Source organism: Theropithecus gelada, chromosome 19 (assembly GCF_003255815.1).
Source record: "Theropithecus gelada isolate Dixy chromosome 19, Tgel_1.0, whole genome shotgun sequence".
NCBI classification, from domain to species: domain Eukaryota; kingdom Metazoa; phylum Chordata; class Mammalia; order Primates; family Cercopithecidae; genus Theropithecus; species Theropithecus gelada.
This window is the reverse complement of record NC_037687.1, coordinates 24,296,216-24,317,264: the sequence shown is the minus strand read 5'-3', so window position 1 is coordinate 24,317,264 and position 21,049 is coordinate 24,296,216. Positions and strand designations below refer to the sequence as shown.

General features: G+C 48.6%; 1 protein-coding gene across 7 annotated transcripts in view; it reads right to left on the bottom strand.

Annotated features, from left to right (window-relative positions):
• Positions 1–20,730, bottom strand: part of SAE1 (SUMO1 activating enzyme subunit 1) — an 83,386-nt gene extending 62,656 nt beyond the window's left edge. For 6 of the 7 annotated variants that reach the window (XM_025365741.1, XM_025365739.1, XM_025365743.1 and 3 more), the window contains exons 1-2: positions 20,527–20,730; positions 6,341–6,452 (exon numbers count right to left, since the gene is read on the bottom strand). In XM_025365741.1, coding sequence (XP_025221526.1) covers positions 6,341–6,452; positions 20,527–20,624 — 210 coding nt within the window. In that variant the 5' untranslated portion in view covers positions 20,625–20,730. Of the gene's footprint in view, positions 1–6,340; positions 6,453–20,442 lie in introns of all 7 variants that reach the window. The other variant, XM_025365744.1, reaches the window with a different exon arrangement.
• Positions 20,731–21,049: the final 319 nt, after the last annotated feature.

Sequence of the window (21,049 nt, the reverse complement as noted above, 5' to 3'; positions counted from 1 at the left end):
CAGAGTCGCTCTGTCTCCCAGGCTGGAGTGCAGTGGTGCGATCTCCGCTCACTGCAAGCTCTGCCTCCTGGGTTCACGCCATTCTCCTGCCTCACCCTCCCGAGTAGCTGAGACTACAGGTGCCTGCCACCACACCCGACTAATTTTTTTGTTTTTGTTTTTTTTTAGTAGAGACGGGGTTTCACCGTTTTAGCCAGTATGGTCTTGATCTCCTCGTGATCTGTCCGCTTCGGCCTTCCAAAGTGCTGGGATTACAGACATGAGCCACCGCGCCCGGCCTTGTTTATTTATTTATTTATTTTTTTGAGGCGGGGTCTTGGTGTCTCCCAGGCCACCGCGCTCGGCCTCACATCCAGTTTCTTAATGAACTCTTAAATTCGATTAAAACTCAGAGAGAGGCCGGGCGCGGTGGCTCAAGCCTGTAATCCCAGCACTTTGGGAGGCTGAGACGGGCGGATCATGAGGTCAGGAGATCGAGACCATCCTGGCTAACACGGTGAAACCCCATCTCTACTAAAAATACAAAAAAACTAGCCGGGCGAGGTGGCGGACGTCTGTAGTCCCAGCTACTCTGTAGTCCCAGCTACTCGGCAGGGTTAGGCAGGAGAATGGCGTAAACCCGGGAGGTGGAGCTTGCAGTGAGCTGAGATCCCGCCACTGAACTCCAGCCTGGGTGACCAAGCCAGACTCCGTCTCAAAAAAAAAAAAAAAAAAAAACAACTCAGAGAGGAGGCTGGGCAGGGTGGCTCAGGCCTGTAATTCCAGCACTTTGGGAGGTTGAGGCGGGCAGATCACAAAGTCAGGAGTTCAAGACCAACCTGGCCAACATGGTGAAACCCCGTCTCTACTAAAAATACAAAAATTAGTCAGGCATGGTGGGGCACGCCTATAATCCCAGCTGCTCAGGAAACTGAGGCAGGAGAATTGCTTGAACCTGGGAGGCAGACGCTGCAGTGAGCCGAAGTCACGTAACTGCACTCCAGCCTGGGCAACAGAGTAAGAAGACTCTGTCTCAAAAAAAAAATAAAATAAAATAAAATAAACTCAGAGAGGAGGAGAGATGAATGGGGACTGAAACAGGGGAACTATTTCACTCCTAAGGCTGAACATCAGCAGAGCAGAGCCTCAAAGAATAATATAATCCCCTAACAGCCACCAGTAAGATTACAGATTCCATACTGCTCTCAAAGGATTTCTTCACAAATCAAACAACTAATTGAACCATTATTCTCTGCAAATAACCTTGCCACCTTCACCAAGACTAGATTCAACAAAAGTAATCTCCCCTCATCACCTCCTACCAACCATCCACAGCACACTCTCTATCTTACTACCTTTTCCTCCAAGAAAATGAGCTGGCCCACTTCCCATTCCAGGCTAACCCTGTATCCTTGACCCATCCCATCCTGCTTCTTCAGGGATCTCATTATGTGCTGAGAAGCTGCACCACACAATGGTTAACAGTAAGGCTCTGAAATAATTCAGGCTGAATTCAATCTTTGATTCAAATCCTGGCTCAACAACTGTGTGACCTTGAGCAAGAATGTGGGAATCCCATATAAAATGAGGACACGGGGCCGGGCGCGGTGGCTCAAGCCTGTAATCCCAGCACTTTGGGAGGCCGAGACGGGCGGATCACGAGGTCAGGAGATCGAGACCATCCTGGCTAACATGGTGAAACCCCGTCTCTACTAAAAAATACAAAAAACTAGCCGGGCGCGGTGGCGGGCGCCTGTAGTCCCAGCTACTCGGAAGGCTGAGGCAGGAGAATGGCGTGAACCCGGGAGGCGGAGCTTGCAGTGAGCAGAGATCCGGCCACTGCACTCCAGCCTGGGCGGCAGAGCGAGACTCCGTCTCAAAAAAAAAAAAAAAAAAAAAAAAAAAAAAAACGAGGACACAGATAAAAACATACAGTTGAGGTCGGGCACGGTGGCTCATGCCTGTAATCCCTGCAGTGTGGGAGGCTGAGGTGGGAGGATCACTTGAGGTCAGAAGTTCGAGACCAGCCTGGCCAACATGGTAAAACCGCATCTCTACTAAAAATACAAAAATTAGCCAAGTGTGGTGGCACACACCTGTAATACTAGCTACTTGTGAGGCTGAGGCAGGAGAATCACTTGAACCCAGGAGGCGGAGGTTGCAGTGAGCCAAGATCTCACCACTGCACTCCAGCCTGGGTGACAAGTAAGACTCCATCTCAAAAAGACAGACAACAACAACAAAAATATGGTTGAGCCCAGAAAGTTCAAGACCAGCCTGAGCAACATCACGAAACCCAGTGTCTATAAAAAATACGAAAAATTAGTCAGGTGTGGTGGTGTGCACCTGTAGTCTCAGCTACTGGGAGGCTTAAGTGGGAGAATACCCTGAGCCCAGGAAGTTAAGGCTACAGTGAGCCATGATCATGCCCACTGCATTCCAGCAAGGGTGACAGTAAGACTGTCTCAAAAAAAATAAAAATACACATACAATTATCACTTCATCAATATCAGTCCACAGATCACACCTTCCTTGCTATGCTCTCCTCCCCTGCTACACATTCTAGTCTCAATTTGGGCCCTCTTAGGTGTGGTTGTCCCCAAGATTCCATCTCAGAACTACTCATCTTTTCACTCTGTATAGCTCCATAAACCAACTCAATGCCTCTTTAGTTTCTACCAAAATCTGCCATTATTTTTCAAATCACTCTTTCTGGTAAAGATTTCTTCCTGATCCACCTGAGTCTTCTCTACTGTACTGCCCATCAGCCATTTCCTCTCAGATATCCATAGACCCTACGTGTCTGTCTGCTTCTGTGTGCTGTCTCTGGAGTCCACCAACCACCCACCCAGTCACTCAAGCCAGAAGCCTGGTCTTCATATCCTTGCTATTTCCACGAGAGTGTTCCATAGTGAGGTGGCTGAGAACATGGGCTCTGGAGTCAAGATGCCTGGGTCTCGGCCATACCACTGGGGCCTTGGATGGGCCAATACTTTTCTTCCTTTTTCTCTGTTTTTCTATCTGTAAAACAGGGATGATAATGGGTCCTTGATCTCAGATGTGTCATGAGGACTCTATGAGATAATACAACTGCAGCTCTGAGAACAGTGCCTAGCCCCTTTAGTGTCGGCTGCTCTGGTTATTCCTGGCTTTCTTTAAGCTCCCATACACAGACCTCCCGATTCTACCACCTAAATCTATTTCTCACATCTGTGTGCTTCCTGCCATCCCTATCAGCAAGGCCACTTTCGCCTCTTACCTAAACTACTAAAAACTGCCATCTAAGTGGTCTTCTGCCCTGTATTTTGTGCCAACCATAGTTAATACAGTAATTAGTGATCTACACATAAAGCCCAAAGCTAACCATGTCACCCTTCCTGTCATTTGAAACTCTTCAGTGAATCTGCACCACCCAGAGGATTAAGTAAAAGCTTACAGTGGGGCTTCCTAGGAGCCCCTCCTGACTTGGACTTCACCAGCAACCTGTCCCTACCCACCACTTTGGGTCTCACACTCTAAAAACACCAAACTACTTTTATCTTCCATTTCTACCACACTGTTGGGTGCCTTTGTAACACTGCTATGTCCCCTGCCTAAACACAGGCCTTTATCTTGACAAATCCTCCTTGTTCTTTAAGACTTAGATCAGGACTCCAGGAAATCTTTCATGTCTCGCAACCTGAGTCAGGTAGCCTGCTCTGGTTTCTGGGGGGGAGAAAAAAAACAACTTGAGAATGGGAACCAAACCGTGAGCATCTTTCTATCACCAGCATCTAGCAGACTTCAGGGCACCCTGTAGGTACTATCAGATGCTTTTTGAACATAAACTAAATAATATGTTCTAAGATGGGTGCAGTGGCTCACACCTGTGGTGTCAGAATCACTGTTCTGTGATTGGCCTCCAATGTTGGATTCTTGCAACCAGATGAAGTAGTTATGTAATCCCAGCTACTAGGGAGGTTGAGGCATGAGAAGTGCTTGAACCCGGGAGGCAGAGGTTGCAGTGAGCTGAAGTTGCATCACTGTACTCCAGCCTGGGCAACAGAGTAAGACTCTGTCTCAAAATAAATAAATAAAATAAATAAAATGTCACTGAGACATGGGAATGTAGAGAGAGAAGCACTTATTTTCACCTTGAAGATGAGCCTGGGCCGGGCGTGGTGGCTCAAGCCTGTAATCCCAGCACTTTGGGAGGCCGAGACGGGCGGATCATGAGGTCAGGAGATCGAGACCATCCTGGCTAACACGGTGAAACCCCGTCTCTACTAAAAAATACAAAAAATTAGCCGGGCGAGGTGGCGGGCGCCTGTAGTCCCAGCTACTTGGAAGGCTGAGGCAGGAGAATGGCATGAACCCGGGGGGGGCGGAGCTTGCAGTGAGCCGAGATCGCGCCACTGCACTCCAGCCTGGGGCACAGGGCAAGACTCCGTCTCAAAAAAAAAAAAAAAAGAAGATGAGCCTGGTCAGAGAAAGCTACACTGGAGTTGGGCTCTACCATCATATTAATCAAGCAGGTTTATGTCAGCAGGGCGTGGTAGCTCACACCTGTAATTCCAGCACTTTGGGAGGCTGAGGCCAGTGGATCACTTGAGGTCAGGAGTTCGAGACCAGCCTGGCCAACATAGTGAAACACCGTTTCTACTAAAAATACAAAAATTAGACAGGCATGGCCGGGCGCGGTGGCTCACGCCTATAATCCCAGCACTTTGGAAGACCGAGGCGGGCAGATCACCTGAGGTTGGGAAGTTCAAGACCAGCTTGACAAACACGTAGAAACCTCATCTCTACTAAAAATGCTAAATTAGGAGGGCACGGTGTTGCATGCCTGTAATCCCAGCTACTCAGGAGGCTGAGGCAGGAGAATTGCTTGAACCTGGGAGGCTGAGGTTGCAGTGAGCCAAGATCGTGCCATTGCACTCCAGCCTGGGCAACGAGAGCTAAACTCCGTCTCAAAAAAAAAAAAAAAAATTAGCCAGGCGTGGTGGCGCGTGCCTATAATCCCAGCTACTTGGGAGGCTGAGGCAGGAGAATTGCTTGAGTCTGGGAAGTGGAGGTTGCAGTGTGCCGAGATTGCGCCATTGCACTCCAGTCTGGGCATCACAGCGAGACTCCGTCTCCCAAAAACAAACAAACAAACAAACAGCATATCAGATCATTATTCCTAATTACTGGATACTTGTTAGGTTCAAGCACTATACAAAGCAGTCTGCACACATTCTCTCTGATCCGGTGTTTTTTAAAGTGATGACTGTGGACCACCTAAATCACAATCTCCTGAAACACCTTTTATTTATTTATTTATTTATTTTTTTATTTTTTATTTTTTTTTTTTGAGACGGAGTCTTGCTCTGTCACCCAGGCTGGAGTGCTGTGGCCGGATCTCAGCTCACTGCAAGCTCCGCCTCCCGGGTTCCCGCCATTCTCCTGCCTCAGCCTCCGGAGTAGCTGGGACTACAGGCGCCCGCCACCTCGCCCGGCTAGTTTTTTTGTATTTTTTTTTTAGTAGAGATGGGGTTTCACCGTGTTCACCAGGATGGTCTCGATCTCCTGACCTCGTGATCCGCCCGTCTCGGCCTCCCAAAGTGCTGGGATTACAGGCTTGAGCCACCGCGCCCGGCCTATTTATTTATTTTTTTAAGGCAGAGTCTCGCTCTGTTGCCCAGGCTGGAGTGCAGTGGTGCCATCTCAACTCACTGCAAACTCCACCTCCCAAATTCAAGCGATTTTTGTGCCTCAGACTCTCGAGTAGTTGGGATTACAGGTGCACATCAACATGCCTGGCTAATTTTTGTATATTTAGTAGAGACAGGGTTTCACCATGTTGGCCAGGCTAGTCTTAAACTCCTGACCTCATATGATCCACCTGCCTCAGCCTCCCAAAGTGTTGAGATTACAGGCATGAGCCACTGCGTCCGGCCCTAAAATACCTTTTAAATGCACATACTCCTGAGCTCATCTCGGACCTAAATGAGAATCACTAGGGGTGAAAGCTAGGGCACCACAAAGCCTCCAGGCCACTCTGCATTTTCAGTTAGTCACTCAGGTCATTTTCAGGCACAAATTGGAAAAACACGTCTCTATGCCTCACAAGCAACCACCAAGGGAGATATTATTAACCCCATTTTACAGACAGGCAAGCTCAATGAGGGGATGTGAGTCTCCACTGCTCATCCAGCTAGATGTGGTGGAGCTGGAATTCAAACCCAACAATAGCACCTTCAGTCTCCAGAGGCAATGGTCCATTAATGTTAGCCCTCTTTTCACAGCCCTTAAGGCACAAGTAGGAACTCACAAAACCTGCAGGTCTTCATACTGGAAAGGGGAGCCAGAGCAGGGGAGGAATGAGCTGACAACAGCGCACCTGTTCGTGATCCAGCATGGTCAGTCCTTTCACTCCTGCCAAGATGAGATTCTTGGCAATTTCAGCCCCAAGTCCTTTCATGCCGACAAGAAGCACCCGGGAGGCCCGCAGCCTGTAAGACAAACATTGTTAACCTGATGATACAGAACAGTAAGCTTGCAGAATCACAGAACAAAAAATACACAAATTATTTTGGTTTGCCAGGCACGGTGGCTCACACCTGTAATTCCAGCACTTTGTGAGGCTGAGATGGGTGGATCACCTGAGGTCAGCAGTTTGAGACCAGCCTGACCAACGTGGTGAAACCCCATCTCTACTAAAATACAAAACTTAGCTGGGTGTAGTGGCAGACGCCTGTAATCTCAGCTACTTGGGAGTCTGAGGCAGGAGAATCACTTGAAACCATGAAGCGAAGGTTTCAGTGAGCCGAGATCACGCCACTGCTCTCCAGCCTGGGCAACAAGATTGCGACTCTGTCTCAAAAAAAAAAAAAAAAAAAAAAAAAAAAAAAATCGGCCGGTCGCGGTGGCTCAAGCCTGTAATCCCAGCACTTTGGGAGGCCGAGACGGGCGGATCACGAGGTCAGGAGATCGAGACCATCCTGGCTAACAGGGTGAAACCCCGTTTCTATTAAGAAATACAAAAAACTAGCCGGGCGAGGTGGCGGGCGCCTGTAGTCCCAGCTACTCGGGAGGCTGAGGCCGGAGAATGGCGTGAACCCGGGAGGCGGAGCTTGCAGTGAGCTGAGATCCGGCCACTGCACTCCAGCCTGGGCGACAGAGCGAGACTCCGTCTCAAAAAAAAAAAAAAAAAAAAAAAATCATTTTGGTTCTAACTGCATTGAGCCATAACGCCTCAAATCTAGGAAAGAGACAGGCTCCAATCCATACTGCACATAATAATTCATTCCACAAATATTTATTGAGTACCTACTATGCCAGGCATCCTTCTATGGTATGGAAATAAGGCAGTGAATCAGAAAGACACAGTCCCTGCCCTCATGAAAAAGTAGGAGCAGATAAACAAATAGATACATATTATGTGAAAAAGTGATAAAAATCAAATGTGACAGGAATCAAGAATGATGAAGAACACTATTTGAGACAGAGAAATCATACAAGCCTTTCTGAGGAAATGCCATATGAGCAAAAATCAAAATGAAATAAAGGACAAACACACAGATATTTGGGAGCAGAAAATTCCAGATAGAGAAAACAGCAAATGCAAAAGCCCTGAAGCAGGAGCGCTTGGCATGTTCCAGGGATAGGAATGACAGACAGGCTGAAAAGTTGGAACCAGGGGCCACATCATGAAGGCTCTTACGTGCAATAGAAGGATTCTGGATTTTCTTCTAAGCATGATGGAAAGCCATGGGGGTAGGAAGATGTCACAGTTAAGGTGAGGGAGGATGATGGTGGCTCAAACTAGTATGACAGCAGAAGAGGTCCTGAGAAGAGGCGCTAGTTAAGTATAATACACAAGCAAAACACACAGTGGCACGAAAAGAGGATGTACACAGGGAATTGTTTTAACCCTTTTTTTTTTTTTTTTTTAAAAGACGGAGTCTCGCTCTGTCACCCAGGTTGGAGTACAGCGGCTGATCTCAGCTCACTGCAACTTCCACCTCCCAGGTTCAAGCAATTCTCCTGCCTCAGCCTCCTGAATAGCTGGGATTACAGGCACCTGCCATCATGCCCACCTAGTTTTTGTATTTTTGGTTGACACAGGGTTTCACTATGTTGTTCAGGCTGGTCTCGAATCCTGACTTCAAGTGATCCACCCACTTCAGCCTCCCAAAGTGCTGGGATTACAGGCATGAGCCACCGCGCCCGGCCTTGTTTTTAGCTTTTTAAATCTGTAAAGTGACAGAAGATGAGGCTGAAAAAAGGCAATCAGAGGTCAGGCCATCCCAAGGCTTATCTGAGGTCAATAAGAAGCAGAACAGCACGGTGGCTCAAGCCTGTAATCCCAGCACTTTGGGAGGCTGAGACGGGCGGATCACAAGGTCAGGAGATCGAGACCATCCTGGCTAACATGGTGAAACCCCGTCTCTACTAAAAAATACAAAAAAATAGCCGGGCGAAGTGGCGGGCGCCTGTAGTCCCAGCTACTCGGGAGGCTGAGGCAGGAGAATGGCGTAAACCCGGGAGGCAGAGCTTGCAGTGAGCTGAGATCCGGCCACTGCACTCCAGCCTGGGCGACAGAGCGAGACTCCGTCTCAAAAAAAAAAAAAAAAAAAGAAAGAAAAAGAAGCAGAACAGATCCACTATATCTTATCTGAAATTTCTTGAACCAGAAGTATTTCAGAATCACAATTTTTCAGATTTCAAAAAGGAAATATAGACTTTACATCATATATTATGAAACAACTCATCAAGATCTTGGGCTGCATCATGTAACCAAACTCATTAATAATTCTGCAGCAAATGTATTATTCATACTGAAAAGGATTTAGTAATAACTAAGAATAGTTTCACACAATTCAAGTTCTGCTGGCTAATAAGTTTGCTATTAATTTAATTAAAAACTAAATAAAATTTAATCACAACATTCCACCCTCACAAAATGCACCATTTCTTCCTCTCAATGCCTAGCTAAGCCTTTCCTCTTCAAAACCCAACTCCAATGCCATTTCCTCAAAAAAGCCTTTTTTATCATGGCTGAGTCGACACCAGCAAGCACTCCCCCTCCCCGAACTCTTCCAGCAACAGCTACATATAAAAAGTCCCTGACAATAAATCTCCTCTCCACGACCTACATTTCTACATAGCTCTACAGACTCTGCTCTGCAGTTTTTTTAAAATTCATTACTCAGCTGAGCCCAGTGACTCACGCCTGTAATCCCAGCATTTTGGGAGGCTGAGATGGGTGGATTACCTGAGGTCAGGAGTTTGAGACCAGCCTGTCCAACCTGGTGAAACCCCCTCTCTACTAAAAATACAAAAAAAAATTATGGCCAGGTGTGGTGATTCACACCTGTAATCCAAGCACTTTGGGAGGTCGAGACGGGCAGATAGATCACTTGAGTACAGGGGTTCGAGACCAGCCTGGCCAACATGGCAAAACTACGTCTCTATTGAAAATACAAAAATTAGCCAGGCGTGGTGGCAGGTGCCTGTAATCCCAGTTACTCGGGACACTGAGGCAGGAGAATCACTTGAACCTGGGAGGCGGTTTTGCAGTAAGCTGAGATCATGCCAGTCTGGGCAACACAGCGAGACTGTTTAAAAAAAAAAAAAATAGCCTGTTTAAAAAAAAAAACAAAAAATTAGCTGGGCGTGTTAATGGCAGGCACCTGTAATCCCAGCTATTTGGGAGGCTGAGGCAGAAGAAGTACTTGAACCCGGGAGGCAGAGGTGTCAATGAGCCAAGACTGCACCACTGCACTCCATCCTGGGTGACGGACTCTATCTCAAAAAAATACAATAAAATAAAATTCATTACTCAACTGCCATCGACACCAAATATCATGCTTACGTTTTGTTTTGTTTTATTGAAACAGGGTCTCATTCTGTGAAACCAGACTGAAGGGCAGTGGCAAGATGGGCTCACTGCAGCCTCAACCTCCTAGGTTCAAGTGATCATGCCACCTCAGTCTACTGAGTCCTGGGACTACAGGTGCACACCACTGCACCTGGCTAATTTATGGATTTGGTTTTTTTCTTGTAGACACAGGGTCTCACTATGTTGCCCAGGCTGATCTTTAACTCCTGGGCTCAAGCAATCTTCCTGCCTCTGCCTCCCGCAAAGTGCTGGGTTTACAAATCCCATCACTTTGGGAGGCCGAGGTGGGTAGATCACTTGCGGTCAGGAGTTAGAGACCAGCCTGGCCAACACGGTGAAACCCCATCTCTACTACAATTACAAAAATTAGTCGGGTGTGGCACAGCGGCTCACACCTGTAATCCCAGTACTTTAGGAGGCCGAGGCGGGCGGATCACGAGGTCAGGAGATTGAGGCCATCCTGGCTAACACGGTGAAACCCTGTCTCTACTAAAAACACAAAAAATTAGCCGGGCACCCTGGCGGGCGCCTGTGGTCCCAGCCACTGAGGAGGCTGACACAGGAGAATGGCATGAACCCGGAAGGCGGAGCTTGCAGTGAGCCAAGATGGTGCCACTGCACTCCACCCTGGGCCACAGAGCGAGGCTCCCTCTCAAAAACAAAAAAAAAAATTAGCCGGGCGTGGTGGCAGGCACCTGTAATCGCAGCTACTTGGGAGGCTGAAACAGGAGAATCACTTGAACCCAGGAGGCGGAGGCTGCAGTGAGCCGAGACCGCACCACTGCACTTCAGCCTGGGTGAAAGAGCAAGACTCCTTCTCAAAAAAAAAAAAAAAAAAAACCCAAGTGGGCACAAAAATGATACACATTCGGCCAGCCGCAGTGGCTCACACCTGTAATCCCAGCACTTTGGGAGGCCGAGGCGGGCAGATCACAGGTCAGGAGACGGAGACCATCCTAGCTAACATGTAAAAACCCCATCTCTACTAAAAATACAAAAAAAAAAAAAAAATTAGCCGGGAGTGGTGGCGGGCGCCTGTAGTCCCAGGTACTCGGGAGGCTGAGGCAGGAGAATGGCGTAAACTCGGGAGGTGGAGCTTGCAGTGAGCGGAGATCGCGCCACTGCACTCCAGCCTGGACAACAGAGCGAGACTCCGTCTGGAGAAAAAAAAAAAAGAAAAGAAAATATACACATTCACGGTAGCATCATCCATCTACTTCCCTCGACTTCCACATCCACCACTCTAGTTTGAGCCACCATCATTTCTGTCCTACAAAACTACAACAGGCTGGATGCAGTGGGTCACACCTGTAATCCCAGCACTTTGGGAAGGCAAGGCATGAGGATCACTTGAGCCCATGAGTTGGAAACCAGCCTGGGCAACAAAGTAAGACTCCATCTGTACAAAAAAAAATAAAAATTAGCTGGGTGTGCCAGGCACAGTGACTTACGCCTGTAATCCCAGCACTTTGGGAGGCCAAGGCAGGAGCATCACGAGGTCAGGGGATGGAGACCATCCTGGCTAACATGGTGAAACCCCGTCTCTACTAAAAATACATAAAATTAGCTGAGGTGGGCGGATCACTTGAGGTCAGGAGTTTGAGACCAGCCTGGCCAATATGGGGAAAACCTGTATACAAAATTTACAAAATATACAAAATATATACAAAAATTAGGCCGGGCGTGGTGGCTCACGTCTGTAATCCCAGCACTTTGGGAGGCTGAGGCAGGGAGATCACAAGGTCAGGAGATTGAGACCATCCTGGTTAACATGGTGAAACCCCGTCTCTACTAAAAATACAAAAAATTAGCTGGGCGTGGTGGTGGGTGCCTGTAGTCCTCGCTACTCGGGAGGCTGAGGCAGGAGAATGGCGTGAACCCAGGAGGCAGAGCTTGAGGTGAGCTGAGATCGCGCCACTGCACTCCAGCTTGGGCTACAGAGCGAGACTCCACCTCAAAACAAACAAACAAACGAAAAAAATCAGCCAGGCATGGTGGCACATGCCTGTAGGCCCAGCTACTCGGGAGGCTGATCCTAGAGAACATCATCCTTGCTCCCACGTTAGGACCTTGGCATTAGTGCTTCCCGCTGCTTCTTCCCTCAACTTCTTGAGGGACACATTCTTTAGGTCTCAGCTCAACTGTCACCTCCTCAAGAGAAGTCCATACTGGCCACCTAATTTAAAATAGGTCCACATCCTCTATCTCGAATTATGCTATTTGTTTTTGTTTTTATTGAGATGGGGCCTATGTTGCCCATTGTTTGATTGCCCAAGCTAGTCTCAATCTCCTGGCTCAAGTGATCGTCCAACCTCAGCCTCCCCAGTAGCTGGGATCACAGGCATACATCACTGTGCTAAGCTACACTACTTGTTTATATGTTTACTGACCCCCCCATTAGAATGTAAACTCCAGAAACCACTGTATCCCTAGAACCAATAACTTCCTTGGCATTTAGGACATACTGTTACTCAAATGGCTGTGAATTAATATACACACCAAAACAAACCTGTGTCCATCAGCAGAATTATAGAAATCTGGTACATAATAAAATAATAATAGCCAACATTTATCTAACATTTACTATGTGCCAAGCACTGTGGGCTCTTTGTATGTATTATGTCAGTTAATTCCCATAAGACTCCATCACACACACATACACACACACAATTAACTGAGTGTTATGGCATATGGTCCCAGCTACTTGTGGGGCTGAGGTGGGAGAATCCCTTGAACCTGGTGGGGGGGAGGGGGAGGTTGCAGTGAGCTGAAGATCACATCACTGCACCACTGCACTCCAGCCTGGGTGACAGAGTGAGAAAAAAAAATTTTAGTTGGCTAGGCGTGGTGGCTCAAGCCTGTAATCCCAGCACTTTGGGAGGCTGAGACGGGTGGATCACGAGGTCAGGAGATCGAGACCATCCTGGCTAACACGGTGAAACCCCGTCTCTACTAAAAAATACAAAAAACTAGCCGGGCGAGGTGGTGGGCGCCTGTTGTCCCAGCTACTCGGGAGGCTGAGGCAGGAGAATGGCGTAAACCCGGGAGGCGGAGCTTGCGGTGAGCTGAGATCTGGCCACTGCACTCCAGCCTGGGCGACAGAGCGAGACTCTGTCTCAAAAAAAAAAAAAAATTTTAGTTGTAATTGTCAAATATCAATAAAAACTCCAGAAACTTGGCCTCAATTTAAGCAACCAAATCTGCTCTAGGAAGCTGCTTCTTTACTCCATTTTAGTTTATTTATTATTTATTTATTTTTGAGACGGAGTTTCGCTCTTGTCACCCAGGCTGGAGTGCCATGGCGCGACCTCAGCTCACTGCAACCTCCGCCTCCTGGGTTCAAGTGATTCTCCTGCCTCTGCCTCCCAAGTAACTGGGGTTACAGGCTCCCACCACCACACTTGGCTAATTTTTTTTGTATTTTTAGTAGAGATGGGGTTTCATCATGTTGGCCAGGCTAGTCTCGAATTCCTGACCTCAGGTGATCCACCCACCTCAGCCCTTCAAAGTCCTGGGATTACAGGCTGAGTTACCGTGATGGCCTTTACTCTCTTTTAATCCACAACAGTCCCTTCACTTGTTTTTCCCATGAAACTGACTTCTGGAAGAAAACTAGGACAACTGTCTTATACAATGCCCCACAATTTGTACATCTTATCAGTCTGCATATTTTCAGGGCTTCCATTTCATAAAGGAACTCCAGTCTCCAGAGTTCTCCTATCCCACCTAGAGCCCTCTTAGAGGCAAGTCAATTTGCTCTGTGGAGCCTCCTTCCTCATCTGAACAGAGAAGGAAATCACTGCCCTTCCTACTCCAGAGAGCTGCTATAAGACTCAGGTGAAGGCTGGGGGCTGTGGCTCACGCCTGTAATCCCAGAAGTTTGGGAGGCCAAGGTGGGTGGATCACCTGAGATCAGGAGTTCACAGCCTGACCAACATGGAGGAATTCCGTCTCTACTAAAATACAAAATTTTACACCACGCGTGGTGGCACATGCCTGTAATCCCAGCTACTCGGGAGGCTGAAAGAGGAGAATTGCTTGAACTCAGGAGGCAGGGGTTGTGGTCAGCTGAGATTGCACCATTGCACTCCAGCCTGGGCAACAAAAGCGAAACTCCATCTCAAAAAAAAAAAAAAAAGAAAAGAGTCAGGTGAAAATGCCATCCCACTGCTAGGTATATACCCAAATGAAAATCAATCAGGCCTGGTGTGGTGGCTCACGCCTGTAATCCCAACACTTTGGGAGGCCAAGGAGGGTCAATCACCTGAGGCCAAGAGTTTGAGACCAGCCTGGCCAACATAGTAAACCCCATCTCTACTAAAAATACAAAAATTAGCTAGGCGTGGTGGCAGGTGCCTGTAATCCCAGCTATTCCAGAGGCTGAGGCAGGAAAATCGCTTGAACCTGGGAGGCGGAGGTTGTACTGGGCTGAGATCATGCCACTGCCCTCTAGCCTGGGCGACAGAGCGAGACTTGGTCTAAAAAAAAAAAAAAGGTATCTGCACTCCCATGTTTATTACAGCACTCTTCACAATAGCCAAGATTTGAAAGCAACCCATGTGTCTATCAAAAGACAAATGGATAAATAAATTGTGGTACACTTGGGAGGCCGAGGCGGCTGGATAACGAGGTCAGAAGATCAAGACCACAGGGAAACCCCGTCTCTACTAAAAATACAAAAAATTGGCCAGGCGTGGTGGCTGGCGCCTGTAGTCCCAGCTACTCGGGAGGCTGAGGCCAGAGAATGGCATGAACCCAGGAGGCGGAGCTTGCAGTGAGCCAAGATCACGCCACTGCACTCCAGCCTGGGGCGACAGAGCGAGCAAAAAAAAAAAAAAAAGAAAGAAATTGTGGTACACGAGGTCAGGAGATCAAGACCATCCTGGCTAACAAGGTGAAACCCCGTCTCTACTAAAAATACAAAAATTAGCCGGGCGTGGTGGCGGGCGCTTGTAGTCCCAGCTACTCCAAAGCCTGAGGTGGGAGAATGGGGTGAACCCAGGAGGCGGAGCTCGCAGTGAGGCGTGACTGGCCACTGCACTCCAGCCTGGGCGGCAGGGGGAGACTCTGTCTCAAAAAAGAAAAAAAAAAAAAAGGCCAGGCGCAGTGGCTCACACCTGTAATCCCAATACTTTGGGAGGCCAAGGCGGGCAGATCACGAGGTCAGGAGATGGAGACCATCCTGGCTAACACGGTGAAACCCCCTCTCTACTAAAAATACAAAAAGTAGCCGGGTGTGGTGGCAGGCGCCTGTAGTCCCAGCTACTCGGGAGGCTGAGGCAGGAGAACTGCAGGAACCTGGGAGGCGGAGCTTGCAGTGAGATCGCGCCACAGCACTCCAGCCTGGGTGACAGAGTGTCTGTCTCAACAAAAAAAAAAAAAAAAAAAGAAATCCTGGTACAAAGGCTGGGCATGGCAGTTCACACCTCTAATCCCAGCACTTTGAAGGGAGGCAGGAGGATTATTTGAGCCCAGGAGCCCGAGACTAGCCTGGTGCAACCCCACCTCTACTAAAATATTGGCTGGGCTTGTGGCACATGGTGTAGTCACAACTACTGGGAGGCTGAGGTGGGAGGATCACCTGCGCCCAAGTGGTCAAGGCTGAAGTGAGCTGTGATCACACCACTGCACTCTAGTCTGGGCAACAGAAGGAGACCCTGCCTACAAAAAAAAAAAAAAGGAATGAGATCCTGTCATTTACAACGACATGGAAGGAACTGGAGGTTATCATGTTAAGTGAAATAAGTCAGGCATAGAAAGACAAACTTTGCACGCTCTCACTTATTTATGGGAACTAAAAAAAATTAAAACAATTGAACTTATGCAGATAGTAGACTGATGGTTACCAGAGGCCAGGAAGGATAGTGGGGGGTAGAGGGGTACAAAAATATAATTAAATACAATGAATAAGATCTGGCATTTGATAGCATAACAGGGTGACTAGTTAACAATAATTTGTTGTACATTTCAAAGTAACTAAAATAATATAATTGGATTGTTTGTAACACAAAGGATAAGTGCTTAAGGTGGTGGATACCCCATTTACCCTCATATGATTATTACCCATTGTATGCCTGTATCAAAGTATCTCACATATCCCCAAAATATATACACCTACTATGTACTCACACACAAAAAATGTTTAATTTCTTAAAGACTTCGCTGAAAATGGACATAAAAACACTTTAATAAACTCCTAAGACTGTCTAAAAATAGAGTACAAATTACAAATAACCTCTTCCGTCCCTCCTACAACCCCCAGCCAGTCCTTTTCATGTTCTCCATCAAATTCAGTACAGCTCCACTCCCTCAGAATAATTCCCACCTCCCACAAATTCCATGCCCTGACCTTGACTTGTCCCTTAGGTCATCTACCACTCAGAGGCCCCCCATCCATTCTTCACTGCTTCTCAGAAAAATCATCCCTATCCCTGTGAAAGTTCCCTAACTACATTCCAGTTTAAATCTCACCAACTTTGCCCCACTTCAAACAAAACTATCAGGCCGGGCGCGGTGGCTCAACCCTGTAATCCCAGCACTTTGGGAGGCCGAGGCGGGTGGATCACGAGGTCAGGAGATCGAGACTATCCTGGCTAACATGGTGAAACCCCGTCTCTACTAAAAATACAAAAAAAAACTAGCCGGGCGTGGTGGCGGGCGCCTGTAGTCCCAGCTACTCGGAGGCTGAGGCAGGAGAATGGCGTAAACCCGGGAGGCGGAGCTTGCAGTGAGCCGAGATCGCGCCACTGCACTCCAGCCTGGGTGACACAGCGAGACTCCGTCTCAAAAAAAAAAAAAAAAAAAAAAAAACTATCTACTGCCACAAACCCCTTCGATTAACCCTTCCAGGACTTTAGAATCCCCTACTCAACCCTTTAGGACCTCATAACACTCCAAGCTTCCTCAAAGTTTTCTCCAACTCACATAAAACCTCTTTCCACTCCATCCAGAAAATAGCAGTCCCTAAAATCAATGCAGCCCACCTATGTCCAGAGGCATATTCGCATCACTTAATTCCCAATCTATTCCAGGTGGCTTCAACCTTCCCACCAATGTTAATGCTTCATGATGACATCCCCGACCCCATCAAAGACCCCACAGATCTGAAATGAGCCTGAGGTAATTCCCATCCCACCACTGCACACTCCAAAACCTCCTGAAAACTCCCACCCCCTCAAACTAAATTCTCCTGACGTGTCTGCTTCCCCAACCCCTCCATTAATTCTAAACACTGTACTCACACAATGCCCACCATCACCCAAATTTTACCTCTGAACTCAACCCCTCACATATTTCTACTTAGTTGTATAAAAAAACAAATCTGGGCAGGGCATGGTGGCTCACGCCTGTAATCCCAGCACTTTGGGAGATCGAGGCAGGTGGATCACAAGGTCAGGAGATCAAGACCATCCTGGCTAACACAGTGAAACCCCATCTCTACTAAAAATACAAACAAACAAAAAAGCCAAGCACGGTGGCGGGCGCCTGTAGTCCCGGCTACTCGGGAGGCTGAGGCAGAAGAATGGTGTAAACCTGGGAGGCGGAGCTTGCAGTGAGCTAAGATCATGCCACTGCACTCCAGCCTGGGCCAGAGCGAGACTCCGTCTCAAAAAAAAAAAAAAAAACTGAAACCTACAAGAGAACTGACTTTTCCCTGACCCCACCAAACCTACAGCTCCCCATATCTTCCAAAATGGCAATTCCATCATTCCAGGTGCTCAAGCCAAAAACAGTGGTGTCATACTGGATTTCTGTCCCAAATCCTGTTCCCTCTTCTACCTTCAGAACATATATATATCCAGAATATATATATATTTGACCTCTTCTCTTGAGTTTCAAGCCACCAATATTTTTGTCTCAACTAGATTACTACAACAGTCCAGCCAGAATCTTTACTTCCATTTCTGCCAGGAATGGAAACACAAACCAGGCCAGGCGCAGTGGCTCACGCCTGTAATGCCAGCACTTTAGGAGGCCAAGGCAGGCGGATCACGAGGTCAGGAGATGGACACCATCCTGGCTAACACAGTGAAACCCTGTCTCTACTAAAAATACACAAGATTAGCCGGGTGTGGTGGCAGGTGCCTATAGTCCCAGCCACTCAGGAGGTTGAGGCAGGAGAATCGCTTGAACCTGGCAGGCGGTGGTTGCAGTGAGCCAAGACTGAGCCATTGCACTCCAGCCTGGGCGACAGAGCGAGACTCCATCTCAAAACAAAAAAAAACAAACAAAACAAAACAAAACAAAAAAACCCACAGATCATGTTACTCCCACACTCAAAACACTCCAACAGGTTTTCCCCACACACTTAGAATAAAAGCTACTCAACTCATTTGGTTCTTGCCACCTTATTTCTCTAATTTGACGATCATGCCTGGGCCTCTGGGAATTTGCACTTGCTGTTCTCTCTGCTAGGAAAGTTCTTCTAGATGATCACAAGGCTTTTTCCCTTCTTAAGAGGCTCAATGTTACCTCTTCAGAGCCCTTTCCCAGCCAACCTATCAAAACAACCCTCCCACTTCACCATCCTTTAATGACTGACACATATGTACACATTTGTGGAATTTTTTTTTTTTTTTTTTTGAGACAGGGCCTCCTCACTCTGTCACCCAGGCTGGGGTGTAGTGGTGCGACCACGGCTCACTGCAACCTCCGCCTCCTGGGGGCTCAGGTGATGCTCCCACCTCAACCTCCAGACTAGCTGGGGCTATAAACTCATGCCGCCATGCCTGATTAATTTTTGTATTTTTGTAGAGACTGGGTTTGGCAATGTTACCCAGGCTGGTCTCAAACTCCTGGACTCAAGAGATCCCCTCCCCCCAACTCAGCCTCCCAAAGTGCTGGGATTACAGGTGTGAGCCACTGCGTCCCGGCTAAGTAAAAATATTGATCGGTGAGGCCAGGCATGGTGGCTCAGGCCTGTAGTCCCAGCATTTTAGGAGTCTGAGTTGGGGGGAGATCTCTTGAGGCCAAGGATCGCTTGAGCTTGGAAGTTCAAGACCAGTCTGGGCAACGTGGCAAAACCCCATCTTACAAAAATATATATATAAATATTAGTCGGGGCCGGGCGCGGTGGCTCAAGCCTGTAATCCCAGCACTTTGGGAGGCCGAGATGGGCGGATCACGAGGTCAGGAGATCGAGACCATCCTGGCTAACACGGTGAAACCCCATCTCTACTAAAAAATACAAAAAAAACTAGCCGGGCGAGGTGGCGGGTGCCTGTAGTCCCAGCTACTCGGGAGGCTGAGGCAGGAGAATGGCGTGAACCCAGGAGGCGGAGCTTGCAGTGAGCTGAGATCCGGCCACTGCACTCCAGCCTGGGCGACAGAGCGAGACTCCGTCTCAAAAAAAATAAATAAATAAAAATAAATAAATAAATAAATAAATAAATATTAGTCGGATGATGTGGTGGGGTGTGCCTGTAGTCCCAGCTACTTGGGAGGCTTAAGAGGGAATATCACTTGAGACTTGGAGGTCGAGGCTACAGTGAACTGTGATCCCATCACTGCACTCCAGCCTGGGCGACAAAGAGGAGAAAAGAAAAAAAAGAAAAAAAAGCCGAGCACAGTGGCTCAAGTCTGTAATCCCATCACTTTGGGAGGCTGTGGCGGGCAGATCACTTGAGGTCTGGAGTTCCAGACCAGCCTGGCCAACATGGTGAAAACCTGTCTCTACTAAAAATACAAAAATTAGCCGGGTGTGGTGGCGTGAGCCTGTAATCCCAGCATTCGGGAGGCCGAGGCGGGTGGATCACTTGAGGTCAGCAGTTCGAGACCAGTCCGGTCAACATGGCGAAACCCCATGTCTACTAAAAATACAAAAATTAGCCGGGCGTGGTGGCGGGCCCCTATAATCCCAGCTACTCGGGAGGCTGAGGCAGGAGAATCGCTTGAATCCGGGAGGCGGAGCTTGCAGTGAGCTGAGATCGCGCCACTGCACTCCAGCTTGGGCGACAGGGAGAGACTCCGTCGAAAAAAAAAAAGAAAAGAAAAGAAAAGAAAAGAAAACCGCATCCCTAAGCTACTCCACAATGCCCAAACTATGTCTCCACTCTTACCAAGGCACAGCCCCATACCAGACACAAGCAACCTTTTCGGGAGCCTACTGCTGTCCCCCTCCAGACTCTCCGAGCCTCTCAAGAGTTCCATTTGACATAACTTGCTCCAAAACTCCTCAAAACCCGCATTCTTTCAGCCTGGCCCGCCCCTGAGCACCCACAAGAATGTAAGCTCCCGTCGGCCCGGTTGGCCAGTCCAGTCTCCCCCGTATCCAGCACGGAACCGGGTCCCACACCATCGAATGAATGAACTATGTCCCTCACCTCACCCCTTCCACGTACCCCAGCCCCTCTTATCCCCTAACCGCGACCTAAATCCCACAGTCACCGCTTTCGGGCCTCGGATTTCCTGAGTTTGCATTCTCCCGCTCCCTCAGGACTCCCCAATCAGAGCCCCCTTCAGAGTTCCCATCCTTCGGTACGGCTCTCCCAACCACTTCCCAGACCTTCCAGAAACATCCCCAATCAACTCCTCTAGTTCCCTCAGGAGCGAGACGATCCCGGGGCACATAATTCCCGCCTCCTCCCTTCAAATCACACCTTCCCGCTCCTTCCGGGCCGCAAACGCCTCAGACTAGACGCCCCCTCCAGACCCTCGGCGCCTCAAGCCGCGCCGGCGCTGACCGTTTCTGGGCCTCCAGTCCCCACAGGCGGATCTGCCGGTCATACTGCGCCGCCTCCTCCTCGCTGATGCCGCCGCCAGCCTCCTCCTTCTCCACCATGGCGCCGGCTCTTCCTGCCTCAGCTCACGTCCCGCTCACGCCAACCGCCCGCCAGCCCCGCGCGCCACCAACCTCCGCCGGCAGCACACCCGCGGTGCTTCTGCGCGTGCGCAGACCCCTCCCCCACGCCTGCGCAGTACCTTGTCCGCGGAGCCTGGGACCAAAAGTACCTCACGAGACTCAAAGGCGGTCCGGCGACTGCATGTCACGTGACGGAGGGTCCAACCAATCCTAGCCCCAAAAATGGCGCGGGTTAAGGCCCCGAGGGCGTTGCCCACGTGGTCACTTATGAGGCGCTTAAATTCTGCAAATATTTAAGGAGTGCATACTGAGATCCCAGCAATAGGGATGTTGTAAAATAGGGTATTGAGTAAAATCGACAAAGCCCTGTCCTCATGGAGTTTACGATCCAGTGAGAAAAACCC